The sequence below is a fragment of the Cololabis saira genome, chromosome 4 (assembly GCF_033807715.1).
Source record: "Cololabis saira isolate AMF1-May2022 chromosome 4, fColSai1.1, whole genome shotgun sequence".
NCBI classification, from domain to species: domain Eukaryota; kingdom Metazoa; phylum Chordata; class Actinopteri; order Beloniformes; family Belonidae; genus Cololabis; species Cololabis saira.
This window is the reverse complement of record NC_084590.1, coordinates 29,062,693-29,088,488: the sequence shown is the minus strand read 5'-3', so window position 1 is coordinate 29,088,488 and position 25,796 is coordinate 29,062,693. Positions and strand designations below refer to the sequence as shown.

Here is a 25,796-nt window from a genome sequence, read left to right as displayed (position 1 = left end):
GTGTCCCTGGTGGGCAGGCATTGGTTGGTGCGTTGGGTTTCAATGATCCGGGAGGACACACATATCTGTTAAGAATCAATCATAGAAACTTAATAAGAAGGCCAATGCAGTTTAGATGTAACTACCAAGCTATGAAAAAATAAATAAACGACGGTATGTAAAGGGATCAGTACTTGTTTACATAAATGTATGGTGTGTATGGTTGGCATTAAATGTTTTCTAGAATCTGGAGAGGTTACCGACCCTTGCATGCAGTCCACATCAGGGGCCCTCAGAGCTATCTGTGTGCAGGCCTTTCCAGCATAGCACTCCCTGCAATCTGCCAACTCATCCTGACCCTCTAAGGGGTTGAAAGAGCCCGGTGGACAAGGCACTGGGTCACTTGTACCCTTGGGACAGTAGAAACCAGCCGGGCATTTCAGACAATCCTTCATACCTAGAAAGAATAGTTGTAATCCTGGAATGAATATTAGGATTCTGACCAATGTAAACAGTGAGAATTTGAGTTTAGGAAACTTCTGTTAGACTCCTTTCATCATATGTTTTCTACTGTGGATTTAACACTCCAGTTTGATATTTTTCTTTTCTTTTTCAATCTTTTACTTAATAGATTATTTTCATTTGCTCTTTGTAGTTTCTCATCCACATTATCTGTAATCTGGTTCCACGTAGCATCTAGACAACACTAGTATTGCTATGTAATCAGTAAGCTTTGCCATGACATCAAATTTGCTTTGTATAGCTTTTACAAAAAAAAGAATATAGAATATTAACTAATCATAATGATAATTTGAACTTCGGACAATATTTTTTCCTTTAACTGTAAAAGAAATATGGAAAAATAAGTATTTATTATAAATAGCAAGCACAAGCTAGTAACACATCAGTTTTTAAAACAGTTTGTAAAAGTATAAATACAAATACAGTGTGTATACATACTTATCGCCCCTTGATGAGGTGTGAAAGTGCCAAGAGGACATGTTACTTCCTCCACGGTACCGGCAGGACAGAACCTACCTCGAGCACAAGGTAAGCCAGGAGCTGATGAGCCTGTTGAATAAAACACACCCATACATACAGAGGAAGATTCAAAAGTTTGTACACAGACTTTACAAATGTGTCACATCAGTGCATCTTACAGGAATTTCTTAAGAAATCCATCTTTTTTTTTTATGTACTTTCTTCAAGTTTTAATTTGATGACTTTCGAGAACATGTTTGGTATTTCCGTATTTGTTGCCCCGGTAAAGTAAATGTCTTAGTGGTAAGCTCTACCTGCAGGACAGAAACGTCCTTCTCTGCATCTCTTGCAGGCTGCCCTACTTGTCTGACCCAGATGTTCCCCCGCTGTACCAGCAGGGCAAGGTGACCCATGACGGGTGCCAGTGCCCTCCTCACAGTAATAGCCTTGTGGGCACAGCAACTGGGAGGTGGGTCTCTGTGAGCTACCTTCCAGACAGTAAAACCCTGGAGAAAAGCATATATATAGATAAAAAGAACATTCTGTAAAGGATATAAGATATACCATAAACTCATATATAGAAGTACTCAAATACAACTAGTTTATTAGGTTTGAGAAGCTGCAAATGAGTAGTTAAGTTGTTGAGTTTTGAAATATAATTTTTATTATCTTATCTTACATAAAAGTGTCTCACTATTTGAAAGACATGGGACCATTAATAATCTACCTGCAGGGCAGATTGTGCAGTCTTTCAGTCTCTGTTGGCCCTCTTTGGGTCCATAGGTCCCTGCAGGACAGGGTACAGCAACACCTCCCACACAATAATGACCTAGAGTGAAGAAAAACATGGAAAAACCCATTTGCTTTTCCCCCCAGTGAAACGCAAACTACAATATACTGTAAATGGCAATTTTCAGTGATGCACACTGACCTCTTGGACAGACTATACAAGCTAACTCTTCCTTTGACTGCGTGTATGTTCCTGGTCGACAAGTGATGGGCTGACCAGACCTGTGGACTGAATGGGTCCAGCGAGGGGCCTCAGCTCCCCCACATAAAGGGGGTGTACCATTACAGCTATGACAGTAAGTCTGTCCACGTGCAGAGGAAGAATCTGGGGGACACGGGAGCGGCAGTGACATCCCACTGTCTGGACAGAAACTTCCTATGGTGGGCATAGGGCATATTTTCAGTCACTGTGGGACCATTTTGGGTGACAAAACAAATAACATGAGCAAAAAAAAGCTCTTTAAATGCTGCATCACCTGCTGGACACTGTAGACACTTGATAGTACATACAGTTGAATAGGAACCCGGCAGACAGTCGATACACTCAGTGTGCTCTGCGTTGGGCTCCTTTCCAGGCCCACACTAAAAGGCACATGCAGCGTATGCCTTTGATCAATTAAACAATTAAGGCATAACATAATTGGCTATAGTGACAAACTATAAGTTCTTCAGTTTATATTTAGATGACCTTGTAAGGGAAGCCAGAAGTGCAAACGGAATCTACAGGGCAGGCCAGACAGTGAAGGACCCCTTCGGGTGAATGTTGTCCAGCAGGGCATAAATAAAGGATCTCACTGGCTGGATGACACGAAAAGCCCTCAGGACACAGCCTACAGTCCGCTCTGTCCTCTGAACTGATCAGACCTGGAAAACAAGGCTGCAACACAGAGAAATGAGGAGTGAAAAAACACAGTATCAATGAAACCATTCTGTAGCAAATATTTAATTTCTGCATTGTACAGCCATCACTTCTAGCAAAGATTTATATGACAGTTTCCCTTGTGTATTTCTTGCTGTGACAAGTCAAATCATTTGTTTTGGAAACAATTGCAGAATATGATTTACTGGTATTAAATACTGAGTAAAATGCACTGTTTCCAAGACTTTATAAAGCTCATGCAACAAGTATAAAGTGAGTCTCTTACCCGCAGGGGTCTTACCTTGCAGTCAATGATACTGCTTTTCCCTGTGTAGAGGTTGAATGTTCCTGCTGGACATCTGTTAGGAGCAGATACATTTCCCGGGCAGCTATATAACAGAAGCATGTTAATATCACTTAAATGTCCAACAAGTAATATTTATATCAAAATGTTTCGGTGTTAGTTCTCGTTGAAGCAAGCAAGTATCAGTTTTTAGTGACAAGATTATATTTACGGTATTGTTTCTGTCCAAATAAAAGAAAAAAACACCCATTGAGGATTTCAAAACTGGTTGAAGGCTTACAAATGACCAGAAGGACACTCTAGACAGAGCTGATGGGAGAAGTATTTTCCTTCTGGACACTGAACAAGGTCTTCTCCTTCACCAAGAAAGAGGTCTGCACTCCCCTCAGGGGATTCTGACAAATTAAAGCCAGAAAAAATAATATCTGCCATTATGTTAATAAACATACATTGATGAACTATTAAAACTTTTAAAAGTTATTCTCACCTGAAGCAACTCCAGATTGTGTCAGGAAGAAAAAAATCCCCAAAGCTGAAAAACAGAGGAAATGCATAGCTCTCCGTGAGCATATTATTGCTGGGTCTTTCCTCAAGTACAAAATTAAGTGATATTTTTCTTGCATTTTCACAACAGACTATTTGATCTAAGCCTGGATAAATAACAGTTTTGAGCCATGAAAGTGAGAGGCCTCCAGCCTGAAAGTGAAACAAGCATGAAATACGATTCCCAGGTGGTTGTTCGAGCTGACAGTGCACCACAATTAGGTTCTGTAACTGCATCTGCTACTTTCATAATGTATGAACATGTGGCAAAGCTAGCCTAGATTAAGTCTCTGTTTGTGGTTCAGTGCAATTATTTATGTTGTCCATGTAAAGTCATTTAAGAGGTTATAAAAATTATAGGTATTTGAAAGATATTTAAAAAATATATATAACTGGATGTTAACATTAAAAGTAAAAACAAAACAGTGATTTATAATGAGAGTACTCACAAATAAATAATTATATTATAATGTAACATTAATGTTGAACTTGTTGTGACAGAAGAAGCTGCAGTTGTGAATCTGCATAGTTACGTGCAAACCCCATTGACATGACAGCCAGGTGTCAAATTCAAGCACATACACCGTATTAATGCAAAAATAAGACTGATCTTTATCTAGAGTAAATATGTTTTTTCCATGTCATCATCTTCCAAAATATATTTTGCCCTTTGCATTTTCAACTGTTATTTACTTTATAGGAAGCCAGGTGCATTAAATGGAAAGTTTTGAGAGCTGTATACACAGCTCAGGATCTTTTGGTCTACCACTTCCTGTGCCGTAACCCAAGGGAGGGAACATATATATATATATATGTGTGTGTGCTTAGGTGGGTCGGTGCAGGAGCAAGCATCATCACAGTGCAATAGCACAAGATATTTAACTGAGTGTCTTTATGCAGGAAGTAACCAGAAAAACAGGGACCAACAACAATGATCTCAATCCACCTCATCTCGCTCTTCCTTTGGGTGGCACAAGGTCAATAATACACTCATCCAGGAAAAATCAGCATCGGTATACAAAGTGACTTCATGACTTTAATTCTTCTGTAAGGTAAATCAATTGATTTCTCTTTTTCAGATTTTGTGAGCTGCACTAAAACGAACCCACCCGCTGATGTATTGGCTGTGAAGTTGGGAGGCAATATCACATTAAACTGCACCTATGAGTGCTCATCCGGGTTTGTTCATGGCTCCTGGAATGAAGAGTCAGAAACTTCTCGTTCCCATGGAACGCTCAACAATGGCAGCTCCTGTACCATCTTTCTCACCCTGTCAGACTTGGGTGTTGACGATGTTAACAAGAACTACACTTGCTACACAGAGGATAGGGAGGACCCCGAGCTTCGGCGAAGAACTCAACGCGTTGTTTTTCTTCAATTTCAAGGTAGATGATGATTGTAATATAAAAGCTGAATAAATACATGTCTTTTCTTAATTAAAACTAACAGTTAACTTTCTTTTTTTATTTTTTACAGTTCAAAGAATCATTCCAAATTCAACAGTTGGCCCAAACACTAAAACTAAAAATGGTAAAGATTTGTTTAACAATCTAAGAAATAAAATATTCTATAGTTTTAATCGTTTTAATACTGCTGACCATCATTCTTATTGAATAATTATGATCTACGTTACTCAGGATCTCATCTAGTTGATCAGAAAGATTCAAGTGCAGGTAAGATGGCCGTTGAAATAGATCATGAAAAAACATGTTATTGTTATCATTATTATACATTTCTAAATAAATCTATTTTAATGTTCAACAGGGGAATTTACAGGAATTAAGGTCCTGGCATCGGTTACTGTTACAGTGGCTATGGTTCTTGCAGCTTTGGCGGTCTACCTATGTGTGAACCGGAACAGGCAGAACAGGAATGGTAAAGGTGATTACACCGTATCACGCTGTTCAAACACATTTCCAAATTAAAAATAAATGTATGCAATTTTATCTCCAAAACATTGTAATAACAATGTCCCATATTCCAGGGGAGACCCGTCAGTTCAGGACACGGTGAGTATGATTAAAGAAATCATCTTTAATGAAATTTGAGTTCAATTACCACTGAAATGTATACTTTTTTTTTACCATTTCAGCTCACCACAGCCATCATATGCTGCCGTCTTACCGGTTAAAGGTAAATGTTTGATATTTGTAAGTTAAAGGACAAGCCTTGTAAAGTAGCTATGCCATTCACACTTGGCCAATTTTCGCAGGAAAACTGTCAACACAAAGTGAAAGAGTTACTTTGAGCATTCCTCCACCTGGTAAGATGATTCCTCCAAAAGGTAAATAACACATGAACACATTGTACAACGCAACAACTCTCCGTTTCTGATAAACTTGAACATGTTTTTGACCCAGATGATGACAGCGACACTGAAGTTCCTTATGCTGACATAATGATCACCATCCGAGGGGTGAGCACTCCGGAGCTCTCTCAGGTCAGCTACTTGGCTACTGGAGAGGTGAGAGTCCAAACTTCATATATCGTCATCATGTTGGTCTTTTGTATTTCAGTGAGGCCCACTTTCCCTTGACATCTTAGTTTTCTGTTTCAATACTGGCGGTTGAATAAATCGTTTCCTGTTAATATGAGATTTGAGGTAGGGTAACTTGCAGTGAGGAGGGTGCAATGTTACTGCAGTGGTGTTGGATTAGAGTGCATAACTATGTTTAGTTTTAGTGGTATACCAACAAAAGCATCCACAAAAAAAGTTAAGGAAAAATGTGTTCATTTTGAATTTGAAGACAGCAAAATTCAAAAAGGAGTTGGGCCAGGGGCATGTTTTATACGTGCCTCGTATCACCTCTTTTTTTAGAAACACATTGCAAGCATTTTTGCAGACTGACAAAACCTATTGCTCTCACTCTGAAAGCAATAGCTATATTCAGGCATGTCATTTCCGCCGGGGACGGTGGGGACGCGTCCCTACCACTTTGTCTGACGAGCAGATTTGTCCCCACCACTTAAAAAATAAAAAAATAAATAAAAATTAAGTAGAGAAAGTGCAAATGCTGCTTTTGGTGCAGAAGCTGAATTTTGGTTCAGAAGCTGCTCAAGAACGCCCTCAGCCCCCATTGCTGTTAGCAACTATGTTGAATCCGCTCCGCTCCCACACACTGCGCTTGCGGTCTGCAGTCTGTTACAGTGTAACGAGCGATGAAAGAAGTCGCTGGTGTTGCAGCCAGGTGAAGATTTGTCAGTGTTCATGATGCATATCAGGCGAGATAGACAAAAAAGACAATTAATGAAAACTTATTTCACAGAGGGGTTGCTGCTCGTTCACTCTTGCCCGAAGTTTCATAGCCTGGCAATGTTTGAAAACTTTGTAAGGGCAAGGGCTGTTTGCCAGGCTACGTCTCCTGATGCGCTCTTGCTTGGTCGAGGTTTGTCTGAGATTTGTTGGTGTGTCAAGGGCTGTGCAATTACCGAAATCGTGTCTTGTACTGAAATGCGGATTTTGAAATACGAATAGGGCCTACCCATAACGAATTGTCCCAACCCATGATGATGTTTCCGACGACCTAAATAAGAACGCGCAGATGGCTTTTAATATGGGGACAATATCGCGTCAATACGCATCATCTAATGCAATGCCTATTATTTATCATGAAACCTCAATTCGGAAGTAATGGGCCTAGCTCGTACCCAGCACTTTTCAAACCTTACTCAGGTTTATGGTAAATGTCCCCATTACTTCTGAAATCAAACTGACGCCCGTGGCTATATTTCCTGTTGTTGCTTGTTTAAAGATTTCAGCTGTTCAGTTGTGTGAAGCCTACTTGACTCTATTTCTATATTTCATTTGTGTTTATTTATTCAATTCTGGTTACAAGTCTGGATTGTTTGCTGGTCAAGTTAGTGTGTTGAACCTACTTTGGGCTGTAACGTTGTAATTGTGCAGAATGTGGTTCAGCATTGTCTTACAGGAATGGAGAAGGCTTTCCATGAAAAGGATATGCAGCATATGTTGCTCCACAAAAATTGTATATATTGCCCAGCAATATATACAATGATGTTTCCACCCCTATTTCCAGATGTTGACAAGATCTTCCTATCTTTTTATGAAATGGGTTGTTTTGGTCAAAATACCACGAAATGTCGTACAACAACTTCTTTTTCAACTACACTACTCAGGCCGACCCCTCTCTTTCACCACCGTGACACTGACCATACAGCTCTGTGATATCACACAAACATTGATAAACAAACTAAACCCAATAACCTCAAACAACATGACACTGAGACTTCACACAGTCAGGTACATCTTGCAAACCAAGCTTTTACTACCACAAATCAAACATTGGTTGGGCAAAAAAAAAAAAAAAAGTTAAAATAATGAGATTACTAGTTTGTGAGTAACATAGTTCGTGTTTATTTGTTTGATAAATACCTAAGCACCACTTTCAGTCAGTTTTCTCTACTTTGTTTGGATTTTTAGAGATTAAAATTAAGAACTGCTGTGAATAGACATTGATGAAAACATCACTTATTGCACATTTGTCCAGAATATAAAACCAGCACACGAGGTTATGGGTTTGTAATAAACTTCTTAAAGAAAATAAATGTTCTACTGTTTTTAAATCCTTATGAGCTTAATAAAGAAGTAACTCAGTCATAAAATGAGACACAAAGTGGGAACTGTAGATGTTTCGCCACATTTGGGACTCCCATTAACTGGCTTTGATTAACAATTTTCTTCTGGTTTCAACAAAGGGATATGATGCTCTCGAATTTCCATCCATCTTTTTTGGTGGCTGGTACAGTTAACTGGCTTGTCATCTCTAGTTACCAGCTCATGGCTCTCACATATAACTCACAAGCTTCACACAGCCCATACTTGGGTGATGTTTCACCATTTATTAGACTTTGTCTGTAATAATGTGTTGCAATGTAGATATTAATTTCATTAATAAAAGGAAATCTAAATTTCTATCTTCACATTCAAAGAGATCAAACACAACACAAAATCAGTTTTTTTTAAAGGGTGACAGTGGAGTTTGAGTTTACATAAGCTTTAGTACAAGCTATGGCAACCTATAATTTGATTAAAATGTCTTGAGGTACTCTTACTAGAAATTTAACATTATTTTTGTGATTATTATGATTATGATTATTATGCTTTTTATTATCATTACATTGATTACACTGTTGACACTTTATACCACTACAGTCACTCTATTTTACATTTTTATATATTTTTACATTTTATATATTTTTTATATACGATACATGCTTTATTTATCTGCACTTGTCTGCACTATGTACTGCATAATTTTTGCAATTGCCCCTCGGGGATAAATAAAGTTTTCTGAATCTGAATCTGAATCACTATTATGAATTCCCTTTCTTGTGTCCAGAGGTGGGGGGATGAATCCAAATCTCACCTGCAGGCCTCACGTTCAGCTGACAGACTGCGTGTGCCACACGCAAGAGAAGTGAGCCGCAAGATGAGTACGAGCTCTGAGTATGCAGTCATCACCTATGCCTGACTTAATTTACTACTGCTAAAGGACTGCAGGAGGAAGAAAAGCGCACCTGCTTGTATACATATGTGTGTTTCCCTGTATACCTTTGTATTTTTTTAATCACATGTTCGTTTTTTTTTACAAATGTGTGTAATTTGCTATACTAATTTGCGATAAACTTGTACGTTTAATAAAATATTTTGCATTAAGTATTCTGTGGTATTTGTCCCTTACCGGTGTCCGTATGTGAAGCCGTTGCCTAGAAACAGTCAACAGTCACAAAACCCAGCGGTTTACTGTTTTTAGATCAGATTGGATAATATCGATTTGCAGACACTTTCAGGTAACAGAACTAAAAGTCAAGGTATGTTTTTGGATTTTTTTAACTTTATTTGTTATATATTTAATTGTTTAAAGTGGTCTGAAAGCCGTATTTTGCTACAAACGTAGTTAATATTCATACAGCTTGATTCAGAGTTCTTCAAAGCTACACATCAGCGATTAAATCTACTGTGTAAAAACATAATTATTTTTTTTTAGCCAGTCGGAGACACAATCGCCAAACAATGTCAGCGCCCATTCACAACCCATTCCGGGCCCCTCGAGGGTTCGGGGGCGTCTTGGAGGGACTGACCATAGAGATCCTGCGAGCCCAGCCCGAGGACATCATCACATACGCTGCCAGGCACTTTCAACGTCTAGTCAAACAAAGAGAAGGTGGGTGTAATATAAACTTTATTTGCAGACACTGGGTCCAGAATACAAAACGAGATGCAAAGACACACGGCGGTTGAATTGGTTTGTTATTGGATATTGGATATTCAAAGACATCCATTTAACTTGTGATACCACCGATTTTGGTCATATTGCTTGTGATGCGTTCAAGGTCATCTAGACCATATATCACAAGAGAGTAATTTTTATAAAATCATATTATGGGCTGATTTAATGAGGTTTTATCATATTATGGGCTGATTTAATGTGGTTTTATGAATTCAACACCCATAAAACTTGTGATACATAACACCGATTGTTTTCAAACCACTTCACTATCACAAGTTTTATGGGTGTTGAATTCATTAAACCTCATTAAATCAGCCCATAATATGATTTTATAATAATTACTGTTTTGTGATATATAGTCTAGATGACCATGAACACATCACAAGCAATATGACCAAAATCAGTGGTATGTATCACAAGTTTTATGGGTGTTGAATTCATAAAACCACATTAAATCAGCCCATATATATGATTTTTAAATCAGCCCATATATAGGATTTTTTAATAATTACTGTTTTGTGATATATAGTCTAGATGACCATGAACGCATCACAAGCAATATGACCAAAATCAGTGGTATGTATCACAAGTTAAATGGATGTCTTTGAATGTCGAATATCCAATATCCAATATCAAACCAATTCAACCGTGGTCAAAGACACAGACATTAAAAACAAAGAGAAAGAGATTCACTTGTGCCATTCAAATAAGTTAAAAACATACAAACATTTCCTTGTGCCATTCAAATTAGTTAAAAACATATAAACATTTCCTCCAGGAGGAGAACCTTGTATCGCTCTGTGTAGTCTCTGTTAAGGCCATCATTAAAACATTCTTTGAATCCTTCAGTCTACACATAAATCTAAACATAAAATTCCTCAGTACAGCATGGAAAGTGGGAACGTCACTGGTCACAAACATTTCACTTGCACTTGTCCATCTAGGAAGTTGTAGAAAATTCTAAAAGCATTCGACAAAGCATCATTGTATGCCACCTGTAGCTTTTTCATTTTAGCACTGGTAGCCTATAATGGCACCACAAGTGAGCGGTGTATAGCGGAGTGCAATATGTTTTAAAAAGTGCTGTTTTAACATGATCCGTACACATGTGAAACGTACGTGCCAGCATATTGGCTTGGCCATATAGTTTACAGCACTGACGCTGCAAATCATCATCGTCACAGAAATCATCCCTGATTATGTGACCCAGGTATTTCAACTTCTTTACAACCTCTAATACTTCTCCTGCCAAAGAAAAAGAGGGAAAGGTAAGCTTCTGATCGTCCTTTGTTTTGCAGATCATTTTAGAATTGATCAATAAATCAAATGGAAAAAAATATTTAGTACAGACCCGTAGTAGCTGCTGTAGGCCAGCACTGTACGGAGACAGTACGACTAAGTCATCTGCGTATGTCATATGATTGATAAGGATGTCCCCCACCATGCAACCCGTTTTACACTCATTGAGCTGTTTGGATAAATCATCCATGTATAAATTAAATAATAAAGGCGACAAAATCCCCCCCTGGCGCACGCCATTGGACACCAGAAAGGGTGTGGATGTAGGCTACTCCTTTGAATACAATTAAACTAGATCAGCAATCCGCGGCTCTAGAGCCGCATGCTGTTCTTTAGCGCCGCCCTAGTGGCTCATGGAGCTTTTTCAAAAATGTTTGAAAATGGAAATAGATGGGGGAGGGAAATATAATTTGGGTTTTAATATGTTTTCTGTAGGAGGACAAACATGACACAAACATTCTTAACGTTTTCCAATGCTGTAAAAATGTGTAGAATAAATATTACATTTCAACATTTCTCGAAGATTTGCGTCGGAGCCTGCGACACACGTTTCTACCAGCAGGGGGCGCCAGGCAGGTGGCTGTTGTTAACATAGACATATATGGCTCAATGACGAATAAGGATTTTCAACAGGTCAAATTTAAAATAATAAAAAAAAGAATATCTATTGCAGTAGTTCAAACATTAAGAATGTAGTGTACACATAAATTCATACATTTTTAAATTAAGTGATTTCAGAGTTTTTTATCAAGATGAATATGCACTAGCCTTAAAAAAAAGTCATGTGGTGCAACCATAAATTAATTTCCTTAACATCTTGACATCTTTTTTTTGCAAGTTTTCAGTATTATACAAAAATGTTTTTTTAATGGTCGCGCCACATATTTCATAAAATGGACATCATCAGTCAAAGTTTGTTTGTATATTATGATGGAAATATAAATACAAATGTGTTGCAATCTTACACACTACAAGACACTTCAGAAATCATGCCAGATAGGGCAGAAGATTGATTTAAAAACATTTAGAGTGATTTCAAAAAAAGTTTTCAAAACAAGAGTCGTGGTCGGACGGTCGCACCACATGACATTTCGACGCTTAAAACAACAACAAAATTACAAATAACTAGTATTTTTTGTCAAATTCAAGTGAGTCCATATGTGGGACAGGTAAGTCATATATCTGGTATTTTTTTTTATCAATTTAAACCTTTCTTGAATTGAAAAAAAAATCTGTTTTTTCAGAAAATATAGGCATCACATCATTGACCCACATACGTATGTCTATGGTTGTAAACAAACCGGCCAAAGGGATTGTTTCCAAAGGGAAAAAGAGAGTTTTTTCTTCTTTCTTCGTCCACAAAAAGCGTTTCTCTGCTCTTTTGTTCTCAAACTCCTACAAAACGAAAAAATCTAATCCTTATTATTTTTAGGGCCCGAGCACCTTCAGTGCGAAGGCCCTATTGTATCTGTAGGAATTTTTCTTTCTTTCTTTCTTTCTTTCTTTCTTCTGACGAAAGGAGGGCCTTTTTGCCCCCCTAAACGTGCCCAAAAAGTCACCAAATTTTGCATGCAAGTCAGGCCTGGCGAAAAATTTGATATTTAATGGTTTACATTAATGGGCGTGGCAAAATGGCTCAACAGCGCCCCCCGGAAAACTTTGTGCCTCAAGCCCCACAATACGGTTTGACGTACATGCACGAAAATCGCTACACACCTGTATCAGTACACAACTTAAAGAAAAGTCTCTTGGCGACATGGCCGAAACCGAACAGGAAGTCAGCCATTTTGAATTAATCGTGTCACTTTGGCGCAATTTATGCCATTCCTTCGGCAGTTAATACGGCCCGAACCGTAACGTGCCCCCAAGTGTGTTATACATCAAAATGTGCGTCTCCATCCTGCGACAACACGCATTACTTTTCTCTTTCAAAAGCGTTACTGTGGCGACGCTAGACGCCAAAAAGCGCGCCCACCCTTCATCTGGTTGGTTCAGACAGAAAAAACTTTGCGCCTCAAGCCCCATAATACGGTTTGACGTACATGAACGAAAATTGGTACACTCCTGTATCATGTCGCTACTTAAAGAAAAGTCTCTTGGCGCCATGGCCGAAACCGAACAGGAAGTCAGCCATTTTGAACATTCTGAATTAATCGCGTAATTTTGGAGCAATATGAGCCATTCCTTCGAGAATTAATACGGCCCGAACCGTAACGTGCACCCATGTGTGTTATACATCAAAATGTGCGTCTCTATCCCGCGACTACACGCATTACTTTTCTCTTTCAAAAGTGTTACCGTGGTGACGCTAGACGCCAAAAAGCGCACCCCCCTTCATCTGATTGGTCCATATTTGATAGTTCCCCAAAAGTCACCATATTTTGCATGCAAGGCAGGCCTGGCGAAAAATTTGATATTTCATGGTTTGCATTAATGGGCGTGGCAAAATGGCTCAACAGCGCCCCCTGGAAAACTTTGTGCCTCAAGCCCCACAATACGCTTTGACGTACATGCACGAAAATTGGTACACACCTGTATCATGTCGCAACTTAAAGAAAAGTCTCTTGATACCATGGCCGAAACCGAACAGGAAGTCGGCCATTTTGAATTAATTGTGTAATTTTGGCGCAATTTATGCCATTCTTTCGGCAATTAATACGGCCCGAACCGTAACGTGCACCCAGGTGTGTTATACATCAAAATGTGCGTCTTCATCTTGCGACTACCCGCATTACTTTTCTCTTTCAAAAGTGTTACCGTGGCGACGCTAGACGCCAAAAAGCGCACCTTCCCTTCATCTGATTGGTTCATATTTGATAGTTCTCCAAAAGTCACCAAATTTTGCATGCAAGCCAGGCCTGGCGATAAATTTGATATTTCATGGTTTGCATTAATTGGCGTGGCCTAACGGCTCAACAGCCCCCCCCGGAAAACTTTGTGCCTCAAGCCCCACAATACGGTTTGACGTACATGCACGAAAATCGGTACACACCTGTATCATGTTGCAACTTAAAGAAAAGTCTCTTGGCGTCATGGCCGAAACCGAACAGGAAGTCAGCCATTTTGAATTAATTGTGTAATTTTGGCGCAATTTATGCCATTCCTTCGGCAATTAATACTGCCCGAATCGTAATGTGCACCCAGGTGTGTTATACATCAAAATGTGCGTTTTCATCTTGCAACTACGCGCATTACTTTTCTCTTTCAAAAGTGTTACCGTGGCGACGCTAGACGCCAAAAAGCGTGCCCCCCTCCATCTGATTGGTCCATATTTGATAGTTCTCCAAAAGTCACCAAATTTTTCATGCAAGCCAGGCCTGGTGATAAATTTGATATTTCATGGTTTGCATTAATGGGCGTGGCCTAACGGCTCAACAGCGCCCCCTAGAATACTTTTCTGTGCCATAACTTTTGAATGGTTTGACATAAAGAGTCGTGGGTGGTGTCATGGGACTTGGTATTGAGTCCTTGACCATAATTGGTGCAAATTAGCCCCGCCCCTTCTTCTGATTGGTTGTCCCGATTTTCTGCTATAACTTTTGAATGGTTTGACATAGAGAGTCCTGGGTGGTGTCATCAGATTCTGTATGGAGTCCTTGACCTTCATTGGCCTGAATTAGCCCCGCCCCTTCTTCTGATTGGTTGTCCCTTTTTTCTGCTATAACTTTTGAACGGTTTGATATAGGAAGTCATGGGTGGTGTCATTTCTGATATGCTTATGGGGGGCGGTGGCGGTGAGTGCGAGGGCCCGTTCATCGCTGCTTGCAGCTTTAATTTATCCTTTTTATTTTAATTTTTTGTTTTAATATTGTTGCTGGTTTTTCTATATAATATATTCTGAGTCATGTTTGTTACGCATTGACCCAAATATGTAATTTAAATTCTGATTAAATGAAAAAAATTACAAAAAAGTGGATTAAACTTGAATAATTCACGTATTAACAAATTGAAAACCACAATTAAAAAAATAAATTAAAACATTAAAAAAATACTTAAAATATATAAAAACTAAACAATATGAAGGTTTAATTACTTTAAATCCTTAAAACGTATAAAAACTGAACAATATGAAGGTTTAATTACTTTAAATCTGGATTAAATCCTTTTTTATTATTTTATTTTTTATATATATTTTTGCTGGTGTTTCTATGTAATTTATGCTTAGTCATGCTAGTTGATCAAAATATGTCATTTAAATTGTGCGTTTCTACCACCAGGGCGGCGCCAGGCAGGTGGCTGTGTCTTCATTCTAAGGCTTATACAAGACTTTTTATTTTTTGCAGTTCCAGATTAGTTTTTTTGTGTTTTTGGTCCAATATGGCTCTTTCAAAATTTTGGGTTGCCGACCCCTGAATTAGACAAATGGAGTCCGCTGGCGTCAGATATTTGATTTGTTTCTACCTTCCTTGCAGACAGTGACACGGACCCTGCTGAGGGGGCTGGAAGACAGGAGGACAAAGAGATCAAAGATACAGGGGTAGGGGGGATTGGGGTAAGTAGTGCAATTTTTTACTTTAAGTGGCTATAAAACAAGGGGATTACAGCAAAGTCTCCAACAAAAATGGGTACATATAGTTTAGGATGTTGTGCATCTCTGGGAACAATCACTTTGAATTTAAAGTAAACTGTATGAGAAATATAGCTTTTGAAAAAAAAAAGTGGTTTTGTGGCACAAATTGCCCCAACCCCACCATTTGGAAGAAAATGCATCCCCTAGCTGTTTTTTATTGATACTGACCTTTTCCCGTACTTTAATCTTGTAGGCACTCTGAGATTTCCTGAAGGAAGAGTGCTCTATAAATAAAATGTATTATTATTATTATTATTATTATTATTATTAAGTTAACATCATGCTAACTGTATAGATTCATGGTGTAGCTTACTAAAGCACTAAAACATGTGTGAACTGTTTTCTAAGATGTCTATAATTGTTCGAACACTGCAATCAAAAAACCTTGATAGTAGAAATTTTACTTTGGAGGGCATAAAATTGTTTTTTGAACTTAAATGTGCTTATCTCTCAAGTGTCTCCCTTCTTTGCAGGATGATTGAAATGGATGCCTCTCTAAAGATTTGTGATCACATGACCAATTTCTTCCACGGTTTTCTAGATAACAGGGGTGGAACAACTTGCCCCTTGGCACAAATTACCCCAATCTCCCCTCCCCTACTACAGCCATGCAATAATGTGGCCACTGCTCTGATTAGACCGTTTAAAACAAGTGTTTAAAGTCAACAGTAAATCTCTGTTTACCACAGCAACTTTTACTTTGTTTTCCCAGACTAGTGTTGGAGAGGAAACTGCACCAGAGGTGACAATTTCCAAGTGAGTCTCACCGTGCCGATAGAAAGATCCACAGAAGACAGATAGGATGAACACAATTCAGGGAAAAGACAGTGACAAGTGCTGATTGGAGTACATTATTATTTACAATTAATAAAGCTCTCTGGAGGTAATGTGGTGTTTTCTTTAGACATGATTTATGTGCTATGTTAGAATGAAAGGATACTGTATATTTACACATAGTCATTGTGACATGACTTTGTCATTGTCAAATGTTATAAGAAAGGGCAGTAATACAGTCCTAAATTTACTGTATGTCTAGACTCATACTTCGGCTTTTCAAGGCTTCATTTATTTATTTTTTGAAGCTATAAACCAAAAAATGCATTGTTTAACAGAGCCTGAGATATAATGGTAAATATCAGGTAAGTATTACTGGACTTGTAGTCAGGGCTGAGAAGAAAACGCAGAAGTGATCAACAAGAGGCTACCAGCTACAGGAGGGTAGGCACAGGTTTCAGTGAGTTAGAGAGGAATCATTCAATTTTGCTATTTTGAAAAAAAAATGCATTACTTTTATCATGGTATTTTTTCTGCTTTCTAGAGACAAATCATGTAAGTTCCAAAGTGAAGATGACTCAACTCTCTTGGCAGAAGCCTCAACTCTTTCCACCACAGAACCTCGTGTCTCTGAAGAGTCTAATTCAACTGAAAGCACAGACGATGAAGAAAAAGTCAAAAATACAGAGAAGCACACAATTTCAGATGAAATAAATATTTCAGAAATAAAATCTGTCACTGATACACGGCCGGAGGAACCAAATGAAAAAAACACCCCAACAATAACTAAACTTGAGCAACTTGACAGGCCAGCAGATGAAATCGATACAGAGAATGTACCAGAGAAGACTGTGTCTGAGTCTGACTCAAATCTGGGAGCTTTATTGTCACCATGGGGAATTTCAAATGTAGATGTGTGTGCTCAGGAGTTAGGAGAGGCCGACAATGAGGGAAATGACAAACAAGGAAGTGCACATGTAGATGAGGAGACTGTACACTCTGAAAAGGAGGAAACTGAAGTTGCAGAACCCGTGGAGAGCTTCCTACACTCTCACCTTGCTAATGTGACTGCCTGTGCTGAGCTTGAAGAAACAGAGAGAACAATGGAAGGAGAAATTCTTCAAGATCATAAAAATGTTGTTGAAGAGGAAGACAATTTAAAACCCCATCTTGAGGAAACTGTTGTTGAACCCTCATTTTCTCAAGAGGAAATCATTCAGAGTAATCAACAAGAAACACAGGAACATGCACAGAGCATAAAGGAGAAAACAACAATGACTGAGGTATCTAATGAGGAAACCGATGTAGGTTTAGTTCACAATGAGGGTTCTTTAGATGGCAGTGGTTTCCCAAAGGAGGATTCGTTGGTTGAGATTAGCTTTGAAGATATTCCAGAAGCTCAGGGCATTAGTGCAGTTGGGAAGAAACCGCCAGAGTTAGAGACTTCGGTGGAGGTCTTACAGAATAATATATCTGAATCCCAAGAGATGGAAGAGTCCAAGGAGTTTTCTGGGAGTTCAACACATGAAAATATATCCTATACAGAAGATTACCGTAAACCTGAAATGGACATTGTACAAAATGAAATGAACTCTGAAGAGGAGGAAATAACAAATCAACATGAAGCACATGATATGATTAAAGATGAGAGAGAAACAGGGAACCTTGATTTAAATGAGAGTGATAATGATGAGAAAGAGAAATGTGTTACAGCAGATCAGCTCACCATTGAGGCAGTACAAGAGATTCATGCGGAGAAAACTGATAAAAATGAAGATATCGACAACGCTGAAGATGGCAAAGTTGAACAGAATCAGGAGTCTGAAAATGAGACACGGTCCGATGACTCTGATTTTAAGGATGATGAAGTGACAGAGGTGAGTTGTAGAGATGATGAAAGAATATGTACGGAGAGCTGCAATGAACTGGAAAATCAAGAAATGAATGATGACCAGGTGGAACCCAATCCATCACAAGTAAGCCAGATGAATATATCAGTGGCTGGAATGGAGGAAGACAGTAAAACCTTTGAAGAAAACGCACAAGATCCAGCACAGGAGAATGAGCAAAGTCAGAAAACTCTTGCGCTGTCACAGCCAGAGGATCTCACAGGGGAACTGACCGATTCAAGGGAACAAGAGGAGAGTGTAGTATTGGATAAGGAGGAGACCATCAGCTTCACTCAATGTGCAGCTTATATGGATGCCCACCATCAAGAAGGTGAAAGGCCAGCTCAGTGTGAGACTCAGCCCTCGGAGCTTGCAAGCAGGCACGACCAGGTAATTGTGATTGTTTTGTTTTGTTTCGTTTTTTATTTTGGATCCCCATTAGCGGACGCAAAACGCCAACTAGTCTTCCTGGGGTCCATGAAAATTAAAATACATTCATATAAAAGCACAATTATACATATATATACTTCCTATAGTACTTTACATTTTAAATATATGAATACATAACTAAATACATAAGTAATTACAATTACATCACTCCATTAACCCCACCCCACATCCCACCCACATCATTACACCAGCCACATCACTGTAGTGGTAACCATCACAACCTGCAACTACATTGAGCTGTATTTTCCACACAATAAATCACAAAATGTATTGTAATGTATTGTTCCTCTGAATATTTCATATCAATAGTCAGTCATAACTGTTAAGTCCCTAATGTTTTAAAATCACAAATGAACATAGCCTTGACTGCTTTTAACATGACGTTTTATAGCTTTAGTGTAACTGACTGTAACCATACATGTTATCTTCTCCAAGCTTAAAACCAGACAGAGGGTCAAAGTTGATACAGTGATGACTTTAGTGAAGGTACCGTCTGCTCTGTTTCCATTCTTGTTGCAGGTAGCCTATATACATAAACTGTTCAAGGACAAATCTGATCAACTGCTGACTCTCTGGGGTAGAGGGTTGAAAATATCTCCAGAGTAGTTCATATTCTGTGTGACGTAAAGTTGTTGCTCTCTCAAGTAAAAATGTCTCTATCAAAGTTGAGCAGGTTTTATTGTGGGTATGATGTTGTTTGAGACCTTTGCTGCCGCCTGCTCATAAAAACTGCCTGCAGCAGATCATCTCTCCTCTCAGGAGCCTCCGCAGACTGAAACTCGACTTAGTAATCTGTCATCAACACATAGCACATCATAAGACTTCATGTTGTGGGTTAGACCTCTAAAATTTTTACTGACACCACTGTTAGCCTCAATGGATTTGTCTGGACCAACAAGGCTCCACACACGCAGGGAGGGAGTGTAGGAAGGGATACTGAGAATGTTACTATGGTTACCCCTCACCATCCTGCTCTCTCTTAGTGTCGTCATGGAATTAACAGGAGATGGTGATGCTGATAGTTGCTAGGCACCCTCTGTGGCAGTAATCTACCTTTAAGAGCACTTTCAAAGTCACTAATTAAAAAGTAAAAGCATTACTTTCTGTGTTCCATGTCAGAAGCCATGTCAGTTGAAATTACTACCACAAAACTGAACAGTATTTAAGCCATCTCTTCTAAGAGCGACGTAGCAGCAGTGTCCTAGATGTCTTTTATATACTATTATAAGTTATATGTCTTTCACTCTGCTTTTAAGTGTCCACAATAATATTGCTATAAATCAGCCATCTCAGATAAATACATACTGTGGTTGATTCACCATAATTCAGGCTAATAGAAGCAAATTAACAATTTAATAATTCATTACAGTCAGTTTAATCACTTTCTGGTTATAATTTCTACAAATTTCACAAGCAAATAGATTGCTAGTGCCAGTCACCTGGGCACAATTAAGCATGTGCATAACTTGGCGTTTAGTTTGAGTTGTTAGAAAGCCAACAGGAGTGCATTGCTGTCAGGTATGTAGCTCAGATAAATGGATGTTTTCTGTTTCTCCCTCGCTCGTCTTGTCTATGAAGCTGGCAGAGGAGTGTGGGCGGCCATACCAGCTGGGATCAGAAGGATGGAGAGGGCTGTAAGCTCACTCAGCCTCTAATAAATTTATAACACCTCCCAGTGTAAAAAAGTCCAAGATGCTTAGACAGTTTTGTTTTAACACTGTTAGTAAGGTTTGAAACTCAGCAGTTGTAATTTTACGACCATATGGATTTTACATAATATTTCTACAAGCTGGTTTCATTTGGTGTTATTTTTCTAACTGGATGCACACCAACATCTATGCTTCTAACTGCACACGGTGCTCACTTGTTTTCCATTTCATTTCGAAGGTGTAAATGAAAAAAAAAACAGCAAAAAAAACGGACAAACTTTAAATCACTGAATTAGAAATACACACTGTATCCATCAGTTACTTAATCTACATCTTCAGTTTGTACTTTGTGGTCTGTAAAGATTTGTAGCAGTAAAATGGGCACAGTGGGTTGGCAACCTTAATGAGACTAAAAAGATGAAACACATGCTGTTATGTTTGTAGGAGGTCTCTCTTTCCTTCCCTCCCTCTTTCTCTCTGCCTGTCCTTCTCACTCTGTGCGTGAGCGGCTGTTACTGAGCATACAGAGATTGTTAGTGAGACCCAGTGAGGCATCTGTATTATATCGAAGACTCGTTTAAAAAGAGTTTAACTGATCCACATAGTAATTTTGGCGACTCAGTCACACCAGGTCCGTGCAACTGAAGACCGAAGTTATCTCTGAGAGTAAGAAATGGACTGCCACAATGTAAGTTAATCCTTCAGATTTACTTTTTTATTGATTTCTTTTCATCTCCAACTACTTCTCAGTTTTTTAGATATGCTCAAACTTAATTGAGTAATACAGTTTATTACTTTATAAACATGGTCAGTGTAGTCAAACTGCCAACTGGATCTGTGTTTGTTGTTTGCTCTGTCCTTTCAGGAACAATATAGATTATCAATTGTTTATATATTGTTTTCAAGTTCTTTCTTTTTTTTAAATAAAGTGACCTATTATGAAAATAAAACTTCAAGGTAGTTTCATCTTCAGTTAATAACACTGCCTGAGATTTATATCTGATTTTTTTTTTTTTTTAAATCAGCCTGATTAACTGAGAAACCTGCGAGGTGATAAATATAGCAGAAAAAGGTCCAGCGCAACAGTGCATCTCTGCTACTGTGAGAATACTGGATGCTGGCTGCTCAATGAGCAGTCAGACATCGAGGCACATGAATACTGGCCGAACAGGTGGGTGGTCACACTCCTACACTGGAGGGCTTTCGCTGGAGAAATGATGCACTGCCTCACCAAGATAGTGGGATGACAGCGGGAGGATTCTGCGAGCTGCCTTTGTATAAAATGTCAGTCTATGAAATGTCAGTACCATAAGCAACGGACGAGGTATAGCTGATCTGTGTTCTCCAAACAGCATGAATAGGTGTTTACATAATTCATCAATAGCCTGAGCACTATTTCCCTGACAATTTGTGACAAGCCTGGCTTTCTCTTCCACCCACCCCATATTTCCTTTGGGACACTGGATTCTTTTCTGTAAGTATCTGAGTGGCTCGCATTGACTGTAGTGACATTTGCGCTGGGTCATCCTTTTTTGGGTAAATGTTGCAGTGCCAGGAGATTTTTTTATTTATTTATTTTCTTTTTGAGGCATGACAATCTTTTTCCCCAACTTTGTTTTGGATAACAGAAAGTGCTTTTTTTCCTCAAAGTGCTCAATCGCCACAAAATAGAAAGACTCAAACAAGCTGTGTTTAAAGGGTCTAAAAAGAAGGGGAAAGGGATCAAGTGGGTTTTTGACGTCAAAAGAGCTCCACTGAAGCCATGTAATAAGAATGAGCTTCTCCCCACGCCACTACTCACTTGCTCCGTAAAAAAAAAAAATCAATAAAAGTGAAGTAAAACTGTTTATTACATACAGTGAACTCTACAAAATATGGTATTGCAATCTGTTAATGATAAAATACTCCCACTTGTGTTTCACAAAGAACACATCATCATATGATCATGAAATCTGTTTTCTCGCTGCGATAAAATGCCACTTTGTCATCCTCGTAACAGGAGGAGTGCAGCCGGCCCCAGGAGGAGGAGGACATCATGGACATCCCCCTGGATGACCCTGAGGCTAACAGGGCCGCTGCCAAGATCCAGGCTGGGTTCCGTGGCCACATGACTCGTAAGAAGTTGAAGCCAGAGGACAAGGTGGAAGGGGAGGAGGTGAGCAGCACTGGGGAGGTGCTCAACGGCAGCCAGGGGGTCTCAGGTCAGTGGTGTACAACCAAGGGGTAGGAGTAAGACCCATAATGCCGCTACGGAGGGCATTATGGATAGTTACTGTATGTGGGGTAAGAGAGGCTGCATAGCAAGGTGTGACTGTAGGTAACTTAAGGTAAGTAGTCAATAAGTTACTTATTTAACCATAGAGTCTCTAAACTTTTGACATAGCACAGTGATAAACTATCTTTTCTATAATGAGAGCAAAGCTTTGGCTTTATCTACTTTTTAAGGCATTTTGCATGTGTCTTGTAGCTTTAGTCTTCTCTCTGAGACAAATTAAAGACAGAAACACCAAATGTTGTACAATTTTAAACATTAGAAAGTTAAAAGTGTATTAATTAAGGTACTATACATATTCAAATGCATCTGTTAAATCTCCCCAGAACCTAACCCAAGTTTGATTAATGCAATACACAACTGAGTGACCCATTTCATTTACCCCATAGCGGCTTCAACAACAGGTGTACTTTTTTCAGTTTAAGGACTTTAATCAGTCTGCTTTTAGATTGTGCTGTTAAATCACAAAACACAAAAGATGTTCCACTTTCATTGTTGGTGTTCACAGTTATTTAGGAGCTTTTGCGTCATACATCAGTGGAGGGGAAAAAATCACGATTTAACTGTTCTCCTGGATTATTAATTGCATTCTACATTCTAATTAATGAAAGTGAAAGTAGTACGAAATAAAACTTAATAAAATGGACAGTAGATTTGCTCTCAAATGTGTTTCCTTAAACTTGAGCCACTAGAAACGTGGATTAGAACAGTTCCATAAGAAGATACATTTTCATATTCTTGCCACTCAAAAACTTTTCTCAGTACGGCTGTTCTTTAAGGGCAGGATGTGGTTAACTCCGAATCTGCATCAATGATAACCTAGTTCCTGCCTTTTTTTTTTACTTATTTATTTTTTTTATCCTTCGGCAGGAGAAGTATTTATAGCTTCAGGTGCATTAGTTACAGTATGTGCCTTGAAGGACCTACCAGAATTAATGGACCTGTCGGAGTGGAACCGAACACCCTCAGTTCCTCCCATCGGGGAGACCGCCTTTTCACAACAGTGGTGATCATCACTCATATCAGGAGTCAAATCAGAAGGAATTAAGATCACAGCATGCGCAGTATTTAGAAGCTCATTTAAATGAAATTACAACAAGAACAGGAAATACTAATATGAATCATACAGGCACATGAATTCCTCTTTTTCTAAATACCATATTCGTTGGTTTTTCTAATTTATGCGTCGATAGATCCGCCCACAAGTAATCTCATAGTTTATCGCTCTGTGTCAGAGCCTCGGACCATGACACTAGGAGTAAAAATAAAAACTGTTCTTTCCAGGCTCTGCATTTGTCAACTCTGGCTCTCCTGTTTCTGTTTTTAGAGACAGGAAGATCGGGGGCAGTAGAGGGAGACAACACATCTGTGCCAGAACAGTGACGCCCCTGTCCTTACCTGAGTCAAGAGAAAGAGAAGAAGCAAGGTTGGGAGAGGTTGGGCTTGCATTAGCTGGCTACCGGGCACACCTTTTTTTAAACCCAAGGAGGCATTTTCTTTTTCAGCACAAATTAGCAGTAGAAAATGAAAAGTTTTGACGGTGCATAATGTGAATTTAGTGAACTTTAACAGTCCTTCTCTGCTTCTTAGGCAGCCTCATCATTGCGGATGTCTTTGACCCAGAATTTGCAACTCACTGCATGTACTTGTGAAACTTCTGGTAGTGTGCTAGTTTTAGATGATGATCTGTGAATGTGAAAATGAATGTCCTCTAAATGCTAAATGGGGTTTTATCTTGTTGTTTTTTTGGATGGATCTACACATTTTTTCATTTTTTTCTCCTGTGTAAACACCTTGTATGCATCACTTTTGGTGATTAGTGGCTTCAAATCGTTACGTTATTTGACATAGTTTTTGATGTGCTTGTATTGTGACTTCTGTTTGACCTGCTTACAAAATTATTAAAACATCAAAATCGCTGAAAGAAAAGTAGCTATGTATGTTTTATTTGTTTCTAATGATCTTTCTGATTACATGACAAGTAAATTCTCTTCTCACAATTCCAAGCATTTTCTATAAATCTGATCTTCCAGTACAATCAGCATGCAGTAATTACACTTTTATTTCCCAGATGCATTTGAGGGTTTTACTTTTTTGATTTTTGTAGATAAAGATGTGTAGAATAGAATTCCATTGTAAGAGTTTTTTAGAGCCTTTGTGCTTCACAAGTATATGGATAGTATATTTGGTGTAGTTATGGCATTACACTAATAAATCCACCCTACAGTGAAATGTCTGTTTTACACTTTATGAAGATATTTGTTTCTTTTAAACACGACCCATAATGTCAGCCCTGTCTTTGTCCTTAAATTAAATGATAAAAATAAGGATATTTTGCCAAAACATCTTCTTTTCTTCTGCAACTGTTAATTAGAGAAAGCAGGTTTCCATGAAGCTGAAACAATGCCTCCTGCGTGCTTCTCCTCGGAAGAAAATCTATGAATAATTCAAAATATAAACATGTATTTAGCTGTACTGGCAGTCTCACCAAACACAGATGTTAAATTGTGTGCTAATAATATATTGTGGTCAAAACTTTTTCAAAAATCATGCTGTACCTAGTTACAGAGCTTGTATGGACTGAGCCACAGATGTTTTCATCCTATCAGTGACTGCAGCATCATAATCACTGAAACCACTGAAGGGCTGTGTGTACTTGTGAGGTATTTTATAACACGAGCGCATGCTTTACTCCAATAAGGCTGTTTTAATCACAAAAGTATAACTCTTCATCTCCTGAGGTAGTCTTCCTCGCTTTATGAGAAACAGGATAGCACATCTTCAGTCTCCCAGCGCACCCACTCAGCCCGCCCACACACATCTGAGCCACGCAGACAGCACAGTGCACAAACTCAAACTGCACATGCACCCTCACACAGGAAAAACACAGCCCATACTTTAGCATGGAGATCTCACTCAAGTCACTCATTCTCACCCTCAAACACACTCACACGTACGCCGGTGTGCTGTGTCACCAGCTGTACACACAGGACGATCAGCAGCAGATCACAAGTGGGTTCGCAATCCTTGTCAGGCCGACTTTCCTCCTCCACCTCATCCTCATAAACATCCTGTAAGGGTTTTATGTGGACCTATTATTTCTTTTCTCCTACTCAGTCCCAGAGAGGCCATGGCTACGTTCCTCTCTCTTTAATGACTGTGGGTGAACAATCAATATTATGCACAC

At 38.9% G+C, this 25,796-nt stretch overlaps 2 protein-coding genes across 9 annotated transcripts; both read left to right on the top strand.

The window, feature by feature from the left end:
* Positions 1–4,296: 4,296 nt before the first annotated feature.
* Positions 4,297–9,193, top strand: LOC133442349 (uncharacterized). Of its 4 annotated transcripts, none has more exons than XM_061720319.1 (10): positions 4,297–4,432; positions 4,535–4,840; positions 4,932–4,985; positions 5,093–5,128; positions 5,220–5,330; positions 5,440–5,464; positions 5,548–5,588; positions 5,668–5,718; positions 5,816–5,919; positions 8,816–9,193. In XM_061720319.1, exons 1-10 carry the CDS (start codon positions 4,387–4,389, stop codon positions 8,945–8,947), a joined length of 906 nt encoding a protein of 301 aa, XP_061576303.1. In that variant the 5' UTR covers positions 4,297–4,386; the 3' UTR covers positions 8,948–9,193. The 4 variants fall into 4 exon arrangements, with proteins under 4 accessions (XP_061576303.1, XP_061576301.1, XP_061576300.1 ...); XM_061720317.1 differs by having other exon boundaries at positions 5,668–5,739; XM_061720316.1 differs by having other exon boundaries at positions 5,220–5,336; positions 5,668–5,739; positions 8,816–9,191.
* Positions 9,194–16,292: 7,099 nt separating this feature from the next.
* On the top strand, positions 16,293–24,684 carry spa17 (sperm autoantigenic protein 17). Of its 5 annotated transcripts, XM_061719349.1 has the most exons (4): positions 16,293–16,331; positions 16,894–18,628; positions 22,337–22,538; positions 23,937–24,684. In XM_061719349.1, the coding sequence occupies exons 2-4, from the start codon at positions 17,453–17,455 to the stop codon at positions 23,990–23,992; spliced, it is 1,434 nt and encodes a 477-aa protein (XP_061575333.1). In that variant the 5' UTR covers positions 16,293–16,331; positions 16,894–17,452; the 3' UTR covers positions 23,993–24,684. The 5 variants fall into 5 exon arrangements, with proteins under 5 accessions (XP_061575333.1, XP_061575331.1, XP_061575330.1 ...); XM_061719347.1 differs by lacking the exon at positions 16,293–16,331 and having other exon boundaries at positions 16,363–18,628; positions 22,337–22,492; XM_061719346.1 differs by lacking the exon at positions 16,293–16,331 and having other exon boundaries at positions 16,363–18,628.
* Positions 24,685–25,796: the final 1,112 nt, after the last annotated feature.

Excerpts from the sequence above, each read along its gene's own strand:
- LOC133442349 (XM_061720316.1), top strand. The coding sequence starts at position 4,387 with ATGATCTCAATCCACCTCATCTCGCTCTTCCTTTGGGTGGCACAAG. Across the intron at positions 4,433-4,534 it reads CTTCCTTTGGGTGGCACAAG|ATTTTGTGAGCTGCACTAAA; the intron begins GTCAATAATACA and ends TCTCTTTTTCAG. Across the intron at positions 4,841-4,931 it reads TGTTTTTCTTCAATTTCAAG|TTCAAAGAATCATTCCAAAT; the intron begins GTAGATGATGAT and ends TATTTTTTACAG.
- spa17 (XM_061719346.1), top strand. The coding sequence starts at position 16,871 with ATGGTATTTTTTCTGCTTTCTAGAGACAAATCATGTAAGTTCCAAAGT. Across the intron at positions 18,629-22,336 it reads TTGCAAGCAGGCACGACCAG|GAGGAGTGCAGCCGGCCCCA; the intron begins GTAATTGTGATT and ends TCCTCGTAACAG. Across the intron at positions 22,539-23,936 it reads CGGCAGCCAGGGGGTCTCAG|AGACAGGAAGATCGGGGGCA; the intron begins GTCAGTGGTGTA and ends TTCTGTTTTTAG.